The sequence below is a fragment of the Lissotriton vulgaris genome, unplaced genomic scaffold (genome assembly GCF_964263255.1).
Source record: "Lissotriton vulgaris unplaced genomic scaffold, aLisVul1.2 SCAFFOLD_1979, whole genome shotgun sequence".
Taxonomy (NCBI): Eukaryota; Metazoa; Chordata; class Amphibia; order Caudata; family Salamandridae; genus Lissotriton; species Lissotriton vulgaris.
The window spans coordinates 90,779-113,394 of record NW_028246536.1 but is presented as its reverse complement, the minus strand read 5'-3'; the positions used below and the strand labels follow the sequence as shown (position 1 = coordinate 113,394).

The 22,616-nt window shown below is 44.1% G+C and overlaps 1 protein-coding gene across 1 annotated transcript in view; it reads right to left on the bottom strand.

Moving 5' to 3' along the window:
- LOC147665879 (cytochrome P450 4B1-like) overlaps positions 1–22,616 on the bottom strand; it is a gene marked incomplete at its 5' end in the record, with an annotated part of 284,942 nt that overhangs the window by 192,557 nt on the left and 69,769 nt on the right. The window contains 2 exons of the mRNA XM_086949452.1: positions 3,121–3,245; positions 11,326–11,453. Of these exons, the coding sequence (XP_086805578.1) occupies positions 3,121–3,245; positions 11,326–11,453 (253 nt within the window). The remainder of the gene's footprint in view (positions 1–3,120; positions 3,246–11,325; positions 11,454–22,616) is intronic.

The window sequence follows — 22,616 nt, the reverse complement described above, 5'->3', positions numbered from 1 at the left end:
GTGGAAGCATGTACTGACAGCTGGTCGTGTATGCCTGGCGAAAGTGTGCACTGATGGCTAGTAATTTGTGTGCATGGTCGAAAGTGTGCACTGACGGCTAGTAATTTGTGTGCATGGTCAAAGCGTGCACTGATGACTGGTGATGATGGCAGGTGGTGTGTGCGCCTAGTGGAAGTGTGACTGACAACTGGTGGTCTGTATGCCTGGTGAAAGCGTGCAGTGATGAATGGTGGTGTGTGCCTGGTGGAAGCATGCACTGACAACTGGTGGTGTGTGTGCCTGGTGGAAGCGTGCAAATATAGGTGGTGGTGTGTTTACCTAGTGAAAGTGTGCACTTACGGCTGGAGTGTGCCTGTTAAAACGTACACTGACAGTTGGTGGTGTGCCTGTGCCTAGTGAAAACGTGCACTAACGGCTGGTGGTGTGTGCCTGGTGAAAGTGTGCACTGGCGGCTGGTGGTGTGTATGCCTGGTGGAAACGTGCACTGACGGCTGGTGGTGTGTGTGCTTGGTGGAAGCATGCAATTATAGCTGGTGGTGTGTATGTTTGGTGAATATGTGCACTGACGTCTGGAGGAGTGTGCCTGTTAAAATATGCAATGACAGTTGGCGTTGTGTGTCTGTCTGGTGAAAGCATGCACTAACGGATGGTGATGTGTGCCTGATGGAAGCGTGCATTAATGGCTGGTTGTGTGTCTGCCTGGTGGTAGCGTGTACTGACAGCTGGTGGTGTATGCCTGGCGAAAGTGCACTGACGGCTGGTAATGTGTGTGCCAAAGATAAAGTGTGAAACAAAAATAACGAGTGTAAAATAAAAGTGTAGAGTGTGAGACAAAGAGACCAAAGATGTGAGAGCAATTTTAATCTCCATTAAAAATACATAATGGAAAGTTATATACCTTTTGCGCTAATGTGACAGAAAAAAAAGAGAGAAGGAAGAGAAACAATCATCTAGTGTACTGTGTAAACTTAAAATAAGGTACACATGTCGTTTAAGCAAAATAATACAAAACCTTCTTGACGTTGCCTGTGACTAACAAATAAAGTTTTTTTGTAGAAAAAAAACTTACCTTGGCTAAAAGCCCTAACATATTGCTAACAGGGGGAAATACTTAGATGCGCCCATTATAGTGCCGTTCCTATTTTACAACAAACACCTTACTGTTTAAGATACTATATATTTCTAATAAAGAGAACCTTTTGTATGTTAGGAGTTACGTGTAAAATAACTTGGCTCCCAGAGGAAACAACACTTAAGGAGGATGTCTGGTTTCTCCGTGTGGCTTGAGCTCTGCTCGCGTCTCGGGCATGTTTAATGTTTTCATCTGAAAATGCTAATCCATTAACCAATCAGGATGGCAGGATTCCGCATTCCAAAGGAGCTCATATGTTTGCGCAGCGCGAAAATGCCAGTTAGTGCAGTTGAAATAAAGTGAATTTGCATACCAGCAATGCCGGATGCTGCGTTCAGAAAAGACATCTCTCGAGTCAGTGCGGTGTTTTAAGAAAGAGACTCCCAGGTAATTGGTGCGTTAATAAAAAGATAAACATTTATCGAAGTCCGGGCATTGTTAAAGATCATGTATTGAGTCAATTTAAAAGCTGCGTTTAAAAAGAGATAAAACATTTCTTGAATCAGTGCAGTATTAAAGGAAATAGCTGCGTGAAAGCGTGAGCAACGCCGGATGCTACGTTTAGAAAAGACATCTCTCGAGTCAGTGTGGTGTTTTAAGAAAGTGACTCTTGGGTAATTGCTGCTTTAATAAAAAGATAAAAATTTCTCGAAGTCCGGGCATTGTTAAAGATCATGTATCGAGTCAATTTAAACGCTGCGTTTAAAAAGAGATATAACATTTCTTGAGTCAGTGCAGTATTAAAGGAAATAGCTGCGTGAAACCGTGATTAAGGAGATGCTGCATTAGGAACAAGCTCTTGGCATTGCTGTGGGGGGTGGGGCGGGAGCGCAATGCTTTAAAGTCTGATGCGGGGCGGGGGAGCAGCTTGGGAGCGATTCCCATTGAAGTCTGGTGCGAGTCTGATGGGTTTGACGTGCACAGGTGAGTCTCACACGACTGCATCACATGAACTGGACGTAATCCGCAGTTGGTAGAGATTTTGTTTTGCCTACTATATACTCGCCTATTTATCCCTGCAGGATATAATAGGTGAGACCTAAAACTCAGATGTGCCTGGGGACACAACTCACCAAGAACAAAATCGTTTCGCACTCGACAAGAAAACTGAAGCACACAATGAAAAAAAACGACAAAAGTATGACAATTTTAGGCTAATGTCATCAATTTAAAATATGCTTTAGAATGCCCCATAAATAAATCAAATACCTTGATTCAAGGAATGAGATCTCTATGAAGACCTATGTAGGCAAGTTATACTGGGGAATGGTGGATGGTGGCACACAGCGGCGTGGCACTGCAAGTAGCACCAGGCAGGTTCCTTTGTTCTGTCTGTGGAAGTCATAGCTGGTGGATGGTGTGCATCACAGTACGGTCTCCATAAACCTGAGCTCTGGGGAATCCATATGATTCAAAAGGGATTAGGCAGGGAGGTAAACATGATTATTAACTACTCTGAGGTGTACAAATGCTTACCAGCAAAATGAGAATTATGGTGTTACCATTCTGTTGGGATGTGTTTGTCCACAGAGGAAAGTTCATTCTGAGGATTGCCAGGCTGCCTTAGGATGGAGGAGTCAGAAGGGCTGTCTCCTTCTCTTCGAGCACGAAGAGTTTTAAGGAACTCCCAAGCCCATCACACATGCAAAATTGGCCATTTCGCCCTCCTGTGGCCTTCCTACTTGTATAAGCCATCTCCAACCAATCATCTTCCATCTTCTCTCCTTAGGAATGAGCTAATCAGGATTCGTGTTTCGCCACTGCATTCTGAAAAAAGCTTTTGGTTGGTGTCCAATTGCAGATGGTCCCGATCCCACCACCAGATTGGTGCTATTGCAGCCTCCATCCCCACCTTAGAATTTGAATTTTGGATATGGGCACTGAAACTTGGTGGAGAAAAGCTAATGTCTTCCATCATCACGGTCTAAACAGACACCCAATCACCTTAGAAACTTTAGCCCCAAAAGTGAAAAAGTCAGGAAACTCACCTGTCTGCTTGGCAGTTGCTGTCATAGCTGAAGGCACATTTCATGATGCTGTCTAGGGTCATTAGGCTGGCATGCTCGAAGACTTCCACTGAATTGTTTTTATCAATGAGTTTTTCCCACTTATCCTAGAGTGGAATAAATATGAAATACTCACACTTAGTGCATAAACTGTGGCAAAGGTTCTCTTTTAAGTGGAGCCTTTCAGATCATAAACACAAGGTAGCTGCAAATCCAAAATGACTTGATGCAACACTTACTCGAACTGCTCCAATCCTATTATATTTGTTCATGTTAAATATAGGCCTACATTATATAACAAATGATGATTCTACACAGGAATAACACAGCGGTCAATGAAATTCAAGCAGAACAAGTGAGCAGAATTTTGTATAGTGGTAGAAACTATATGTTTTGAGTTTTTATTAGGCAGTGAGACATAAGGTAAATATGAGTATGAAAAGAAAAGAGAATCCCGGTCTTGGATCGGTAATGGAGAGGAAGCAGGAGTGCATCTCCCCCTCCAGAACAGGATTGCAAGCAGGTTCTTGAGTTCTGCGTTGCTTACTACTGGGCGCATTTAAGTGTGGTTTGTGTAAACCTGAAGGTCTCTCTGCTCCAGCACAAAATGGGTATAGTATTCAAAAGCTGTAAGAGCCTACCTGGCCGCTGAGTCCTATTGAATGCAATAAACTGAGCAAGGAGTTCATAATGCCGCTACTAGGATATGAGTTACATGTAAATAAAAATACATTAATTATCAGGATGCCCAGTCATCCTACCAAACTGCTGTGGCCACTTCACAGTATACACGTGTAGAAAGAATCAGAGAAGAGGGGAAAAGGAAAATCAACATAGGATGAAGCAAGAACGATATAATACTGCAAGCAAAATAACTGATTAACACATGTATGAACAGAATAAGGGAAAGACAGAAACCTGGAGGAGTTCTGTGAGTGGTTAGCATAGCCAAGAGACTGAAATCTAGACAAATGCGTTACTAATTTTTTTCAGTCATTCTAAAGGTGTCTCTTAAAAAAAATATCATAATTGTGGTGATCAATTTTCAAGATAAAAAGTATGAGGCATAATTGAAAGTGCTCACTTCTGGTACCACACTTACAGCTGAGGTTAGAACATATCTCATGGCCCACCACACCCCCTTCCCCTATGGCCCACAAATAAACCTTAAACAGCCTGACTGCAAGTTTGATTGTGGGCCACATCACAAGCTGACATGTATATTCCTTATGCTATGGTTTAGGCACAATGGCAATGTTTGGATGGTGTGTGGGATGTATAAGAAGGAGGCTACATACACACGTAGAGAATATCATTTTTAATTTGCATTTTTTATTTAAGTATTCATACATAAATTGTACACAGTATCAACAGCATTAAATTCATATAAATATTAACTGTAGCATCGTGCTACAAATGAATACAGACACTTCTTAGTATCTTAACTGGAGCTTTATTCTTACATCCTCTCCTGACCCTGTCCCTACTCTAACTGTCTTGGTTCCTGTCCCTGGCTCCTCCCGTTCCTGCTCCTCCCTCTTAACTCCACCCCAACCACTAGACCACATCATACAATCTGACATCTCCCCCCTTCTTAACAAAATGAACTTAATTTCCACAGTGTTCGCAATTCTTCAATCCACCACACGGGTTGGCGGACAGCTTGTTCTTCAAGCATCAGTAGTGTCGAATCCGTGGTGGTCCTGACATTGATCAATCTTTCCGGTGTCTTAACCAAGACATCCTTGACTACGGGAGTGCACTTTTGAGAATGCAACCCATTATGTGTAGGCTGTTTATTATCCGGTTTCGCAGTTATCAAGGTTCTTTCATGTTGTGTGACTGCTACTGGCTCAGCTCGGCAGTGGCAGTCTGCTTTCCTTGGTGACTCTTGTTCTGTTGACGGTTGATCTCCTTCGGGGGTGGACAATGTTCCGGTCTTCTTCCGAGCTCCCACCTGTAAGGTTATTTCTCTTTGTCTTGTCAGGTTGGGAGCAGCACTGTTCTTCTGTTCACCGTCAGGCATGCCAGACGTTAATGTACTATCTGAAATGGGTGTCCTGTCTTGATTCTTGGACTCGTTTGCTGCCTCTGTTTGTCTCTCCCTCTCCCACTCGTGTTTGAGACTGGCGAAACCCCTGACCATCCGTTCATGTGCCTGTTTCTCTCTCATTCGGTGACAGTCTATCTCTGTCACCACTTTTGGTCCTCCTCCTGGGGTGACAGGATAATCCTTTTCCACTTGGTAGATACTGTCCCATCTCTTTGTTTTCCTTCCGTCAGTTCTTTTAGTCAGCCTCGCTGACCCCATCAGGGGTGACGGCATATTACTCATGTCTTGAAATGGCGATGACTGATGTGACATGTTGTCCTTTGGTTCTGTTGTGCGTTCGGGTCATTGATGCCATGGACGTGGTCGGGACCATGATTTTGTTGACCTGAATGATCGGACAGACATGTTTTCCGACTCGGAGGAGTCGTTCGCCGATTCCTTTTGAGAACGTTCCTTTGAGGGCGTCGTTACTGATAAGTTTATTGAGTTGGTAGTCTGGGATGACAAGCTCCTGGAATCGGAGCTATCTACGGAACATTCCTTTGGGTACGTCTCTTCATGTGTCTTTTCTGTTGTTGCAATGGAGAGATTGTTTGCTAACCACACGTTTACTTCTTTAGTTTGATCTCGGAGCATTTGGTCTTTACCCTTTTCACGGGACATCAGTTGTCTCTTCTCCGTTTTCTCATTGACACAACTGTCTTGAGTGCACATGCCCACCTCTTTCCGGTGTCTGAGTGGCTCACCACTCCTCATGTGGTTAGTTTCTTCTTTTCGCTTGTTGGGTGTGCTGACGTCCGTGCCATTGGGGTGATGTGTCTCACTGCTTGATGCTTCCTCTAATTCGTCTACAGACTTTGGTGCATAGTGGGAGGATGCCCAGGGATGTTCATGTGCCGATTTCCGGTGTTGACGGGATTGGTCCCGTCTTCTGTAGTTTGTCTTTCTTGCCCTCTTATTGAGCAGGCTGCCATCTTGTCCATGGGTGTGATCTGTCCCACTTGACGCTTCATCTGCTTCATAACCATTTTCACCATCGGTTGACTGGCTCCTTGAGGTTGAGTAACTCCGTGAGGTTGTATCAGTCTCACCATCTGTTGACTGACTCCTTGAAGTTGAATAACTCTGTGAGGTTGTATCAGTGCCGCTATCGCAATCCTGACTCATCCTGGTCTTTTGTGATGTTGACTTGGAGTATTCCATGACGCTTTGTTTTTGTGATGTTGACTTGGAGTATTCCATGACGCTTTGTCTCTTGTTTCGTCTTGGCTCTGATTCACCCTCCCTCTTTTCAGTTTTGTTTGTTTCCTGGGCCTTGCCCCCAGACATGAGGGATGTTCCTTTCCAGACATCCATGTGTCTTGCATTCCAGTGCACGTCTCTCGATAAGTCTTTTGCTTTTACCCACACTCCAATCTCGGCCCCTCTGATGATTCTCTTTAGCGACCACTGCCCCCGAAGAATCTTGCGCTTTGTGTCTGCATTTGAACAACCTTCGATTATCCGAAGCCGAACGGCTTCTTCATTTGTAAAGGTATTGAAGTAGCAGCCAGGTACCAGTCGTTGCAGCCGGGCAATGAATTTTGGCAGTGGTTCTCCTGGTTCCTGTCGTGCTGTGATGAAGGTGATGCGAGCATGATCCACGTCTACCGGTGCATGGAAATAGGTACGTAATTTCTTTTGGAGTCTCTCATAGGTCTCGGTATCCTTTTCAGGAAATGTTCTGACTAGACGTCGGCCCTCGTGACCTATCAGCTGGAGAAGTAGTGTCAGACATTTTCTATCTCTTCGTTCATCGATCGCGTCGAGGAAATCGTCCAATGATTCCAGCCACCGGTTCCATTTGGGGCCCAAACTCTGACGGTCAGTCTGGGTCACCGGGGGCGGTACTTCAATGCAAGGATCGGACCGAAGGGTTGCTGTACCCACCGCCATGAGGGAGGAAAGTTTCCGACTGCTACCGTTGTAGGATCGTTCACTTTGCTTCCCGTCTTATTTACTGATCTTCTTCTGCCGAGATTCCGTGCTGGATCGTTTCTTTTGATTCTGGTAAGGTTCGCCACACCTGGGTGACTACTGTATTCTGTCCACCCTTAGTATGGTTGTCTCAGTGAGTTTCACTGATGAGAGAATATTTCCTTTGATGTTCACTTACTCATGCTTCCGGATCATTTATTTTCTTATCTTCTGTTATTTTTAATTGTTTATCTTTACTTGGTGCTGAACATTTTCTTTGGTGCTGGCCTTTCGCTCGTGCTCGCTACACTCAGGATTTGTATTCGTCCATGCTTGGTATGTTCAGGTTTGTGTTGGTTTGTTCTTGTGCGATCATGGATTTGCATTCGCTCGGGCTTGCTTATACTTGACACGTGTGTTTGCTTCCAGCGTATCTCTTGCACTTGCCAGTGCTTATTGTGTTTATTGACGCTTGGGTTCCTTTTGTTTCAGGTTGCTTGTACTCGTGCTTGTTTATCTTTGGGCACCTCTTGCATTTGCCCGTGCTTGTTTGTGTCCACTCGTTGCTTCTGTCTACCTCTGTTTCTGTCCGTGTTTGTTCCTTTACCTTCGTTAGTGCTTGCTCTCTACATTTGCCAATGTTTGTTGCGTTCTTTCTCTTGTCTTTACCAGTGCTTGGTTTCTTTGATCCCTTTCCATTTAACAATGTTTGTTTTCTTGCATTTGTCAATGCTTGTTCTTTTTTAGTTGCCAATGCTTGTTCATTTATCTTTATCAATGCTTGTTCCTTTTGCTGACTGACATTTATCCAGGCTTGTTCCTCTAACTTGATTTGCCTGACTTCAATATGGCCGACTCCTATCCCTGACAGGGGATTGGAGGAGTCGCCTGACTCCAAAATGGCCGCCACTATGGGAATCTCGTTTCCCACGAGATTTCGGTTTCTCCACTCATCCGGCTCCCTCTGCCACAACCGGCACTTACCGACAGCCGGTTTCTCCAGCGATGACACCTTCCCTGATCACCAGGCCAACAGCACGCCGGACCAGCAGGTAGGATCGGGGTGGGCTCCCGCAGCGCCTCACCAGGCTCCACATTCACTCTGCGACTGCGTGCTAACACTCACGCATCAGGGGTGAGGTTTCCGACGTCAGAGCCGTTCGAGCTCTGTTTCAAGCTCCGCTTTCGTCGCGCTTGTTGGCGCTTGGCCGCAGGTCCTCTGGGGCACTTTCCTTCTCTCTGGGCACTCTTCACTGCGTTGAGGTGCAAGGCAGAGTCGGGGTGGGCACCCGACTTCTGTTCCGCTGAGGGCACGCTTATTTACACGCATCAAGCATGAGTCGCGTTTTGGCGCGATTGAGCGTTTCCTTTCTTCCGACGCTCGGGCGCTCGTTTCTTTGGTTCTTTCGGGCCCCCGCAATCCCCTGGCTTTGGGGAGATAGTCACTCGCTGCTGGCCTCTCTTCCTTGGGCGGCAGCACGGCTCCACACAGCAGCGTTTTGCTTCTTGGGACACTGCACTGAACAGGGTGCTTTCAACAGGGTTCTGTGGGCACAGGACATGCCTATCCCACCCTCGTCGCCAGTTGTAGCATCGTGCTACAAATGAATACAGACACTTCTTAGTATCTTAACTGGAGCTTTATTCTTAGATCCTCTCCTGACCCTGTCCCTACTCTAACTGTCTTGGTTCCTGTCCCTGGCTCCTCCCGTTCCTGCTCCTCCCTCTTAACTCCACCCCAACCACTAGACCACATCATACAATCCGACATTAACAATGTGAAAATGTGTCCCAAGTGAGTAAAGAAGAACCTATGCTACTAAAGTGATAAGTAATGGTGTATAAAAAACAAGAGGTTTCTATACTTACATAAAAAATGCAAATTGAAAATTATATTCTCTACGGGCCCGATTCACAGAATGAACTTAAGACTCAATCCTAAACTTACTACTATTTTGGTATTCACAGAATGAACTTACTACTTTTGGTATTCACAGAAGTTAGGATTTTGTCTTAAGTTTGTCTTAAGATAGACTTAAGACAGACTTAAGACAAAATCCTAACTTCTGTGAATACCAAAAGTAGTAAGTTTAGGATTGAGTCTTAAGTTCATTCTGTGAATCGGGCCCTTCGTGTGTATGTAGCCTCCTTCTTATACATCCCACACACCACCCAAACATTGCCATTGTGCCTAAACCATATCATAGGGAATATATATTTATCCACAGGAGCCATTGTTGTTTTCTTAAGACTTTATACCCAGGCTCCGTATGAGTTGGGTTCCCTTGTTTCCCTTCCCAGTACATCACAAGCTGGAGCATAACCTCTTGAAGTTGTGACGTGGGTGAGGAACCCTCCCACCGCCCCAACTTTATGTATTCTGCACTCCACAAACGCATGATAGCAACAGTATCAGAGTGAAACCCATACATGTGGGTGTTTGTGTAGGGATCCATTTAATCTACCCTGAATTGAACTTTAAAGGGGTGGAGAGGGGGAAGTAGTGCAGACCAAGTGATGGGACTCAACTTATTAGCTATAAATCCAAGCTTATGAACTAAAAGCAAACCAGCAAACAAAATGTAATCAACTGAAACTCACTATAATTTGACCAGTGCATTTTACAATATATTCTTAGAATATAATTGATTGAAATCCTATAGGCTCTGACACACATCCACGAACATTTCTCATTTGTATTTTAGAAGTCCATGAGCAATGCATTCCTCAAACCTGAGTTAAAAACCATGAGTGCATACAAAACTGTGTGCATGAAACTCAAGTGTATGGGCAAGTAATAGTGAAGTGAATAAACACTGGTTAAAAGAAAATTCATTAAATAAAACTACAATAGGGGAGACAGTGGAGTCCGAAAGGGATATTAGGAAGAAGGACGCAGAATAGGGCCAGACCAAGTGGAAGATTCGATGCCAAGTGATGGGCAGAAAAGGAAGCAATGCCTCTTATTACCTTTTATTTATAGGGAAATGGGCTTTGGTCCACGCAGGAGCTGGGTTTGGATGAATGCAATGAGCAGTGGATTATTCCCACATCGGGGCTGGCACAGTGCTAGGCCACAGGTAACAAGATATGTGTTAACAATAAATAGCAGCACATTACACAAAATCAGTACATATCAACCCTCTTTAAGCTTACACTATTCCTCAAAAAATCCTTAATTCCTACCCCCATTACAATAGTCTGACGTCAGCATCCACCAATCAGCTAAAGATTCTGCCTTATAAACTCAGGCAATCTTGGAGGGTGAAGGGGGGGTTGAAAAACGCTTTTCCATATACAAGAATGTATTCTAACCTCTTGAACCTCCTATTTGTCATTTAGGCTTCCAAGAACAATTCTTCAGATTCAGGAAACACAAATTGATAAACCATTATATCGGTACGGCCTTTGGTCAGACTAACCTACATTAGCTTATAAAAACTCATTTTGGTGGTGGAAATTTCTAGAAGGTTGGGGTCTCTGCCCAATTCCTCAATGAAACCTTACTCCTCCATCACAGACAGACACTTTCTGGGTTCAGCCTACTGGCTGGTTCATCTCCTTGCAAAGCAAAATGGGAGTTTTCAAAATAGCAGAAACATGTTTTGAACGATCTCTAGCCCTATTCTATATACATTTGCACAAAACCTGCCACACCCTACAAAGGATTAAACATGCTACATGGGGAATCATCAGAGGATGACATGGTTATTAGCAAATTGCAACTTTTTTGAGCCCCCTCGTCTTTTTCAAGTGTGTCCCTCTTGATGGATCCTCAATTTTAGAAATACCAACAGAAAGCTATCATATGTCATGCAAAGTTTTGAGTTGCACAAATGGTTACTTTGTAAAATGTAGCACATGCATCATACAGCGGATGATGTCCTGTCTGCCAAACTCACGGATCCTTTTTCAGTTTAGAGTCGGCGGAACAAAGCTTACGTACGATAGTATATATGAACATGCATAAATGAACATGTAAATATGTACTTAACTAGTCACAGACAACACTTGCAAAGCATTTACAGTGTAAAATATTTCAGTAAATACTCGAAGGTTGTTCCTATTCCTCTGCAGGTATTTAGCTGTGTCTATGTAAGTTTTGTGCGGAGGACCCCATTGTAATGTGTGCATAAATACAAAGTTGTGTTTTCATAATAAGCCATGAAAATCCATACCAGCATAATTTGGGTTGAGTCTGAGATCAATTTCACGTAAGGTTTTAAAACATCGTAGTGAAAGCCAGGAGTCAACAGTCTTCGATGCTGAAACCACTTTGGCCCGGACAAAATCAGCAATCCTCTTCCTATGGGACAAAGCAATCACCAGAGAGTACATTAATGAATATTGTAACAGGTCAGAAAATGTTAAAAGAAGCGTATTCATCCACAACACTACCAATACAAGTCAATATATTTTCCATGTGTTAATGTATTGTCGTGTCATAATCTCACAATGAAATAAATTCCCTAAACCACCAACAAGCCTCAATAAAATATTTGCATGAAGCGGAGAATCCCATCATGAGAAATACACCAATTTTATTTCTTCTATCGTTAACTATGTACCACAAGCCAAAGTAATATCAGACAGCAAGGAACCCTGTCCTTTTTAGGTCTCACCTAGAAGGGCGCAAGCGCTGCTTTAGAGACCTTTTGGAATCGCTCCAGGCTTTATTGGGAACTCGTGCATGTTTTGCACTGTTCCCAATGAGCCCTTGTGCGCGTTTGGTGATTCCCTTGCGGGAGCGAGCAGCAGTGCCATATGTTAGCAATTATCGCGCTCGCTGCTGGAAGGTAAACGGCATGCACCACAGGAAATCGTCCGTCCACACAGTTGCCCGCTTTTTAGTGCCACACGCATTTGTGTTTCAGCACTTGTTTTCTTTTTGGTGTAGCACTCCATGAGAGTGCATCTGTTATTGTACTGTCGTTGTTTGAATGTTTCTGCCTTCCCCTGCCTTTTGGGTGTGCCTGTGTACTTAACCCCATTGTCTTTCTGGACGCTCCATATTGGTTTCCTGTACCGGGTGTGAGAGTGACCTGGAGTGTGCTGTTCCCTTTAAAGCCCTGACGCTGAGTCTCTTACTTACTGTGACAGGAAGTACTAGGGTGACGTACAAACACTGTATATGAAACTTAAAATAGCTCACATTGCAAGCGGCACTATTAACATAGAGCAAAACTCAGAGTAATTGAAAAGTGCAGAATCTAGAAGGCAAGAGAGTCGTTTTACGTCTAGGTAAATAACTGGTCACCAGGGGGGGAGGTAGGAGGAGGAGAGGAGAGTTTTTCCTAAGGTAGAGGAGAAAGATTCGCGTTTCGAGATGCTAAGTCATGTTTCGTTTCATTAGAAGACACTGTTCACTGTGGCCTCCTTGGTGTTGTGAAAGTAGCACATTTAAAGGAGAAGCAGCACAGCAAATAGAAGCAACATGGAACAAGAGGCTTTGAAGCAGATCATTGCAGAGTTGAAACGCTATATTTTATGATTTTTTCAAACGGAGATTGTACAAGTTGTAGTAGAGTTTCCAAGGAAGCTTCTGCCAGGTTTTAGACACCGCAACAGAATGCGTGCCTCCAAGATGTGGGTTTGAGAGTTCGAGGCAGAGGTGGCCACACCAGAGGAGTGTGTGTGTGCAGGAAACCTCTAGCTTTCGGAATTTGTGGCTTGCTTTACACTGCACATTTTGCACACCGTTCACTTGTAAACTCAACAATAGGGTACTTTTGTAATAAAAGGAGTGAGACAGTCGTTTATTCGATGACTCAAATGAATGCTCAGACAGAGGTGTCTTCCCTAGAAGTGTAGCATGGAACCATGAACCTTGGTACGAGGGTTCAATGGGTCAGTGGGCCTCAGTGCCCCTGCTGCAACAATGGTAAGTAGCCCCCGCTGTTCCATTGGATCTTCAAAGATTTGCCAGATGCATCAGCCTTTAACAAATTATTATCCATGTTAATAGAACACACAACACATTGAACTGCCTCCACATTCTTAGGTTGTGAATGTTATTTTTTATGTATTTAAAAATCTTTTTTTTACAGTTTCAGTAAAAATGTACAATACAAAATAGAGCACTGTACAAAATAAAACACTGTTAAATGCCTGGACATCATGTACATGGACACTTTAAAGCCTCCGGTCTCTCCCCCTCCCAGCCCCCCAATGCAATCCACAGCACTTCCCAAGGCTGTCTGCTCAACTAAAGCGACAGTATCTGGAATGCCGCATATATTACCTCTTCATTCTTGCCACTGTCCCCAGATTTTAACCATTTTTGGGGGCAACATTGACCTTCATTGATCACCATTTCAATAATAATAATAATCCACATTTGTAAAGCGCACAATCACCCGTAAGGGTCTCTAGGCGCTGGGAGCCGTCGGGAAGATTAAGCAAGCTATTGCCCAGAATCACATGGTGATGGGCTAACCTGCCACTGGTGCCGGGTATCGAACCATGAGCCCCAGATTCTGGAGTAAGTCGCCCTAGCCGCGGCGCCACACCTCTGCTTCTTTCAATGAACATGCATCAGTCCATATTGCGTTTCCAGTCCTCAAGCTGTGGCCATTATTTAGCTCCCCACATTTTAGCGAAATATCTTTTTGCTAGAGCCATCCCCAGCATCAACCATATCCATTCCATGCGTCCCAAATCCGTTTCCTCCCAAACATTTAGGAGACACCACTTCTCTTCCAAAGTGAGGGAGGACCCGCATCTTTCAAACTGTCAACTACCGCCACCCAGAAGCCCTGCAGTATTGGGCTATACTAAACCATGTGATAAAAGGTACCAGTATGGCCACATACTCGTCTACGGTTGGCACTAGGCGCCCTACCCATCTTAAACAACAAGGTTGGGGAGCAATAGGAGTGGAGGGGATTTTTAATAGTCCAAGGCGGAAACCTGAACGTATGTGCACCTCTCTAGGGGATGCCATGGCTTCCTCCCATTTGTCCTCCTTGTGTCTCCCCAGATCGAGAACCGAGCGATCTCTTAATTGTATCAGGGCATAGGGTGTATTCTGTAGTATTTCTTGTATGTCAGAGATGTGGCTTACAATGGCATATATTCAGATAACAATCTGTCCTCTTGGGGGGAAGACTCCTGTAGCACCGCTCTCTTTGGCAGCATTGCCCTCAGTGCATGTTGGACCTGTAGGCAGCGTTATGTTTCGGTAGAAGCTAATTGGTAGTCCTGTCCCATAAACCATCTTCCACTGTGCATCACACACAAAGCCAATTATAGATGCCTTGCAGTCCACATTGTAAAGAAACGCAGGTCCAGGACCAACCTACACTCTTACATCAACACCCGGCTGCCAGAGATGCATTTATCTAGATCATCCACTGGGAATCCAGTTCTTCCCAGCATCTGACACAGCACAAAATAGAAGCACCTCCACCCCTCAGGTTGCATGTTGATGGTTGAACCTACATCATGCTGAGACGGGCCAGATGGATAGGGCAAGTAGCCTGCTCTCCAGCAGTGGGCAAAAAGGGAGGGGTCATTACCCTGATCAATAGCAAATCAAACATATCCATTGAGAAGCTGCAGCAGGACGACGAGGGCTACACACCTGAAAAGAGGGGAGGACATCCTTCTAGTGATAAACATCTATGATCCAAACACCGACGACACATTATTGTGGGAGGGAATAGCTAAGAAAATAGAAACTGCTAGCCCACACAGCATGGCGGTTTTAGGGGGCGACTTCAACATGGCGCTGGACCAAACGCTAGACAGGCAATCAAGAAGACTAGCTCGCACCCCGACGTCCCACAAGGCGCTAACGTACTTACACAACAGATTTAATCTAGTGGACCAATGGTGACTACAGCATCCTGATACCAGAGACTACACCTTCTACTCGAAACCACACAACTCATACAGTAGAATAGACTACATTCTCATCTCAGGAACCCACACGCACCTAATAGAACATACAGAGATCACAGCCAGAACAATATCAGACCATGCTTGCATTAGCCTACACCTCACAGGGAGACACAACAACCACACAACACGCAGATGGCGTCTCAACACCAGTACCATCACCAGACAAGAAGATAAGATCAGAGTCCAGAAAGCCATCGATGACTACATCAAAGGCAACGACACACCAGACGTAGACCCAAAAACCCTGTGGGAGGCACTCAAAGCAACCATAAGGGGAGTGCTAATGGAAATCAAAGCCAGAAAAGATAGAGAAGCCAAAGCACAGCTAGCGAAGCTAGAAAACGAAATAAAGCTACTAGAAACAAGACATATAGGGGACACCACAAACCAACACATACTAACAGAACTCACTAAGAGCAAATACGAGTTCAACAGAATACTCAGCGAACAGGCTGGACAATGGATAAAAAAATATAAACAAATCAACCTGTGTGAAGCTAACAAAGCAGAAAAAACATTAGCCTCATACCTCAAATATAAGCAAAGGCAATACTACATAGCAGCAATCACAGACACTGCCAGTAAAACACACACCGACATACAGACATTCTAAATACATTAATGGAATTCTATAAAAAGCTCTACAACAAAGACGACAACCTAGATACAAGGGGGACCAAGAGCTACCTTGAGAACTTAAATCTACCCAAGATATCGAAAGATGAAGCGATAGTGCTAGGCCAGGACATCAAAACATCTGAGGTCAAGACAGCCATTAAGGGCCTAAAGGGCAACAAAGCACTGGGACCCAATGGCTGCACTGCCACTTTCTACAAATCCTTCCTAGACCAGCTAACACCAGTATTAACTGAAGTCTTCAACCACTGCGGGAGGGTAGGGGAAGTAACAGAGAAAATGTCACAGGCCAACATCATAGTCATCCCCAAAGGAAGGTAAGGACCCACAATGGCCGAAAAAACACCGCCCAATTTCACTCATAAACCTAGACTGCAAAATATACTCGAAAATCTTAGCAATCAGACTCAATAGACTGCTCCCACAACTAATAGAGGACACCCAGGTAGAATACATGAAAACCCGAATGTCAAGCGACAACACCAGGCTGCTCTGCCAAATCATTGAACACTGCTCAAACTCAGATAACACGGCAGTAGCAATCATGCTGGATGCCAAGAAGGCATTCGACAGAGTCTATAGGCTCTTTCTAGAGGAGTGCATGCAGGCATATAACCTGGGAGAAGAATACACAAGGAAAGTCATGGCCCTATACAGAAATCCAAAAGCACCAATTGCCATTAATGGAGCAACCTCGCCCACTTTCAACCTCCAAAGAGGGACCAGGCAAGGCTGCGCCCTATCCCCACTGCTGTTCCTACTAGCACTAGAACCACTGATAAAGGCCATTCTGGCAAACAAGAACCTAGCAGGCATAACCATCAACAACACAACAGCTAAACTAGCAGCATACGAGTACGAGATACTAATCACAACAGAAGACCCGTCCAATTCCATACCGGCCCTCATGAACACAATTGACGACTACGCATCCCTTTCTGGCTACAAACTAAACAGAGATAGATCCAAATGCATGCCACTGAACGTCTACACAACTAAAGAAGTACTGGGTAGCTCAGGGCTAGCCTGGCAAACAAAAACTGTCAAATATCTAGGAATCAACTTTGGGAGAAACCTAAGAACAACGCTCGAACAAAACGAGAAAAACACCCTAGACAAGATAAGAGGGCTACTGGATAACTGGTCAGCCAAGTTTATCACATGGTGGGGCAGAATTGACACAGTTAAAATGATGATCACCCCGATAGTCAACTACCTAGTAAGAATGCTCCCGCTACCACTGACGGGTGACTTTCATAAGAAAATAGACCAAATACTCAATAAATTCATATGGAGAGAGGAAAAAACAAGAATAAGCCTCCAAAAACTGAGACTGAGGAAGGAACTAGGCAGCCTCAACCTTGCAGACATGAGAACATATCAGTACGCATTTATGGCCAAACAGGGAATACACTGGATACTACCAAATCAACAATACACCCTAACCTGGCTACTACTAGAGAGATCAGTTATCGATCGGTTCCGCCCTTATCATCATCTGGGCCTCCTCAAACCGAGGAGGGCAATCCTGCAACCACTTGGGATTTGTAAAGTGGATGCCCTAGTGTGTTTAAAGGTGTACAGATGATAACCTTAGAACGATAACTGAAAAAGCAGTGCGTGTAAGTAAACAAAAGATGGTGTGAATAGCGTGAAGGACTATAAAATTGGAGATCTAGGAGAGAAAAACTTTATTAGGTATCGCCTATGTTTCCAAAATTAAAAATCAGTGCGGGTATATAGTAGATCAAAACAAATAACTACTACTTAGATCTTAACGGTCGACATGTTTCTGCAGACTATGGACCCCACTAGGTGTCCTGCTGCTTTCATCAGGACCACATCTCGCTACTGCTTTACCTCAAAGGAGAAGTAGAATAAAAGTGTTACTTTACGTCTTTTCAAGTGAACAAGATGTCCCTTGACAGATACTGGTCCTCATTACTACTAAAATGAATTTAGAAAACAGACAGTGACAACAGACAAACATGAAAATTAAAGTCAGTACAAAATAAAGTAGGACCAACTATAGGTATACGTATTACATATCACCAATGATGTCATATCATGTACATCTGAGGCTCTTATTCAGGCCCTTCACCCGCTTAACTTTTAGGTAGGAGGATGTCACTACGCCTCACCTGGCTGCGGCTCAGGTAGGTAGAGCACTGCGCTAATAACGACAAAAAAAACACATAAACACATCCACATAACGAGTAGGTCACAACATCCTGAAAGCAGAGTATATCTAGCCACCAATGCAATTGGCGGCGTATGCTGATTATAAATAATCATATGATGGCATAAATGTAGGTCTGCAGGTAGGTTAGAACCCTACGATTACAGTCCTTCTGCCTGTTTAAGCGAAAGTGTAAGTTTGATCTATACTTCCTCCAGAGATGATACCAGGAAAATACAGACCCTGAAATGTAGAATGATGGCTGTGTGTCTATTCATTTACCCAACATCGAATCGTACTATTGAAAGGGTATCGGTAAAGTTCACAAAGGAACCTCCGTCGGTCTTAGACTGCAATGAAAGGACCCGTACTTATTCAAGGAGAGGAGGATAGGTCCACTATGATAGCCCCCCACCATTAGCTATATGCACATTTATTAGCACGGAGTCCCTCGATGTTTCAAAACGAAAGGCCCGCATCGAGCAGGGTCAACGGGCGGGATCTCCCTACAAATGGCATCATACGGAAAGTGACAATCGGCAGGAAGACTCACCTCTCCATCGGTACTCCGGGCGTCCCTCTGGGCCGTCTCGGGGAGGTACCGCGGCGGTGGGAGACGCCATCTTTGTATTCAATTACGGTGATGTCACTGCGCAGCGCAGGCAGGGGCACATAACCACTGCGCATTCTGGGAAACGTAGTGCTGGTGCTACAAAAGTTATTAAGGCTGTAATGTGTTCTCATTGTACGGTGCTCCCCACTTAAAACAAATGTATGGGCCGCCAAACATGAAACTACTCATCAAACGAGACATTTCATACCCTACACAGCGAGTCCATTCTCACACTGCATATACGGAGGTGTAGTTCCGAGATGTCCTCCTCATACACCGTTACTAATATAGGTTGTTCTATAATGTTAGTGTCCAACCGAATGTTAGGCTAGTTATCACTCCATATAGGGGACAGTGTGTGGCGCCTTTACGCTCAGTATTTGTCCCACAATGCAAAATGTATGTTTTCTGATATTGCATTGCATCTATTACCATGTATGTTTTCAGATATTACATAGCATAGTCCCACCTGTAAGATTTGTAAGGTGAGTGGGCATTGCAGTTTCCCATCTATATTCGTAGCACCACTACTGCCAAAGAAATCAAGCATCTCCCTCTGTACCTCATGTGGTTTGAATAGTATTCCTCAAGAGTATGTGTGTAAATGTATGTCTTTAATCATAAGGACATCCACTGGATGTCTTCGTTCAAACCTGTTTTATCCGTATTGAGTTTGTAGGCCCATTTCTGTTCCTTATTAAAAAGGTATTTACTGGTATCTACAATGTGGGCAGGGATCATAGGTTGCTCGATGACTGTCCAGGTGAACTCAGTGGGTCCATGACAGACTTCCAGAAAATGGTTGGTTAGACGAGTTGCTTGCTTCCTGCATCGAATGGTGCTCTTATGTTCTGATATGCACACTCTTATTTTTCTGGTGGTCATACCCTATTTCAACTGGCATGGACAGGTTATCAAGTAGATGAGATTTTTATGTGTTGCCAAAGCTACACAAAGCCCAAAGACCCCCTCCTGGCCATCGAATAATATCTGGGATCGGCTTCCATTTTGGAACCTCTGTCAACATTTGTAGATATATTTTTACGGCCGATGGTTAAGGCAATGCCTACATTTCTCCAAGACACTAAAGATGTCCTCCGTGTTCTTCCTGACATAGAATTCAACGTCTTGACCGATACTTTGGTATCATTTGACGTTGAATCACTATATACATCAATACCTCAGGACGATACCCTACAAGTAACTGAGAACCTCATCTTGGAGAGAGAGTAGGATTCCATCACTCCAGTACATTTGATCATGAATCTTGCAAATATAGCCATGAAAGAGAATTTCTTTCGGTTTGCAGACACTGTATTCCTCCAAATATCCGGGACCAGTATGGGGAGTGTCTTTGCTCCCAGTTTAGCTAATCTATATGTTCATAAGTTTGAACAGGACCACATTTTGACACCAACCAATCCATACTACGCTTCTGTGCGTGTATGGAAAAGATATATAGATGACATCCTGGTCGTGTGGAGAGGCACTTGTGAAGAGTTACTACAATTCCATCAGTGGTTGAACTCCAGAAATAACTTTTTGCGCTTCACTATTGAACATAGTGAACAACAGCTAGCATTTCTCCACCTATTAATTACAACTATTCCGACAGGTCTGAGATCTGAGCTTTTCAGAAAACCCATGGCAAGGAATTCCTTGTTGCGGTACGATAGCTGTCATCCAAAGGCACTCAGGGACAATCTGCCCTATGGACAGTTTTTGCGGATCCAACGCAATTGTTCTACAGCAGATGCCTTTCGTGAACATGTGAAAACACTTGAGAAACAGCTCTGCACAAGGAAGTACCAGAAGAAATGTGTGCTCCAATCTATAAAGAGAGCATCAAATAATAACAGGGAGGCTCTACTAGAATTGTCTACTCCTAAAGAGAAGAACCAAAGAATCACTTGTGTCCATACCTTCAGTACCCAATCTAATAGCATCCAGAAGATCATAAGGAAACATTGGACTATCCTGAATACAGGCTCAGAGCAGTTACCACCTCCGTTCTTTGCCTTCAAACGGGGCGCTAATCTGAAGGATAGACTGGTACATACTAGACCTAAGGCCAGAGTAGCATGCCCTGTTGGTACCTTATGGGATATGCCTGCTGTTGAGGGACACCACCCATGTGGTAACTGTGCAGCATGTCCCAAAACCTCCAAATCAACCAGTATTGACATTGGCAGTAATCGTCCTTGGCAGCAGCGGTAATTTACTAATTGCAATAGCCAAAATCTCATCTACTTGATAACCTGTCCATGCCAGTTGAAATACGTGGGTATGACCACCAGAAAAATAAGAGTGCGTATATCAGAACATAAGAGCACCATTCGATGCAGGAAGCAAGCGACTCGTCTGACCAACCATTTTCTGGAAGTTGGTCATGGACCCACTGAGTTCACCTGGACAGTCATCGAGCAACATATGATCCCTGCCCACACTGTAGATACCAGTAAATACCTTTTTAATAAGGAACATAAATGGGTCTACAAACTCAATATGGATAAAACAGGTTTGAACAAAGACATCCCATGGATTTCCTTGTGATTAAAGACATGCATTTACACACGTACTCTTGAGGAATGCCATTCATACCACATGAGGTACAGAGGGAAATGCTTGATTTCTTTGGCAGGAGTGGTGCTACGAATATAGATGGGAAACTGCAATGCCCACTCACCTTACACATCTTACAGGTGGGACTATGCTATGTAATATCTGAAAACATACATGGTAATAGATGCAATGCAATATCAGAAAACATACATTTTGCTTTGTGGGACAAATACTGAACGAAAAGGCGCCACACACTGTCCCCTATATGGAGTGATAACTAGCCTAACAGTCGGTTGGACACTAACATTATAGAACAACCTATATTAGTAACGGTGTATCAGGAGGACATCTCGGAACTACATCTCCGTATATGCAGTGCGAGAATGGACTGGCTGTGTTGTGTATGAAATGTCTCGTTTGAGGAGTAGTTTCATGTTTTGGCGGCCCATACATTTGTTTTAAGTGGGGGGGCACCATATAATGAGAACGCATTACAGCCTTAATAACTTTTGTAGCACCAGCACTATGTTTCCCAGAATGCGCAGTGGTCATGTGCCCCTGCCTGCGTTGCGCAGTGACGTTACCGTAATTGAATAAAAAGATGGCGTCTCCCACCGCCGCGGTACCTCCCCGAGACAGCCCAGAGGGACGCCCGGAGTACCAACAGAGAGGTGAGTCTTCCTGCCGATTGTCACTTTCCTTAAAATGCCATTTGCAGGGAGTTCCCGCCCGTTGACCCTGCTCGATGCGGGCCTTTGGTTTTTAAACATTGAGGGACTCTGTGCTAATAAATGTGCATATAGCTAATGTTGGGGGCTATCATAGTGGACCTATCCTCCTCTCCTTGAATAAGTACGGGTCCTTTCATTGCAGTCTAAGACCGACGGAGGTTCCTTTGTGAACTTTACCGATACCCTTTCAATAGTAAGATTCGATGTTGGGTAAATGAATAGACACACAGCCATCATTCTACATTATGGGGTCTGTATCTTCCTGGTAACATCTCTGGAGGAAGTATAGATCAAACTTACATTTTCGCTTAAATAGGCGGAAGGACTGTAATCGTAAGGTTCTAACCTACCTTCAGACCTACCTTTATGCCATCATATGATTATTTATAATCAGCATACGCCGCCTATTGCATTGTTGGCTAGATATACTCTGCTTTCAGGTTGTTGTGACCTACTCGTTATGTTGATGTGTTTATGTGTATTTTTTTGTCGTTATTAGCGCGGTGCTCTACCTACCTGAGCCGCAGCCAGGTGAGGCATAGTGCCATCCTCCTACCTAAAAGGTAAGCGGGTGAAGGGCCTGAATAAGAGCCTCAGATGTACATGATATGACATCATTGGGGATATGTAATAGGCATACCTATAGTTGGTCGTACTTTATTTTGTACTGACTTTAATTTTCATGTTTGTCTGTTGTCTCTCAGTTTTCTCAACTCATTTTAGTAGTAATGAGGACCAGTACCTGTCAAGGGACATCCTGTTCACTTGAAAAGACGTAAAGTAACACTTTTATTCTACTTCTCCTTTGAGGTAAAGCAGTAGCGAGATGTGGTCCTGATGAACGCA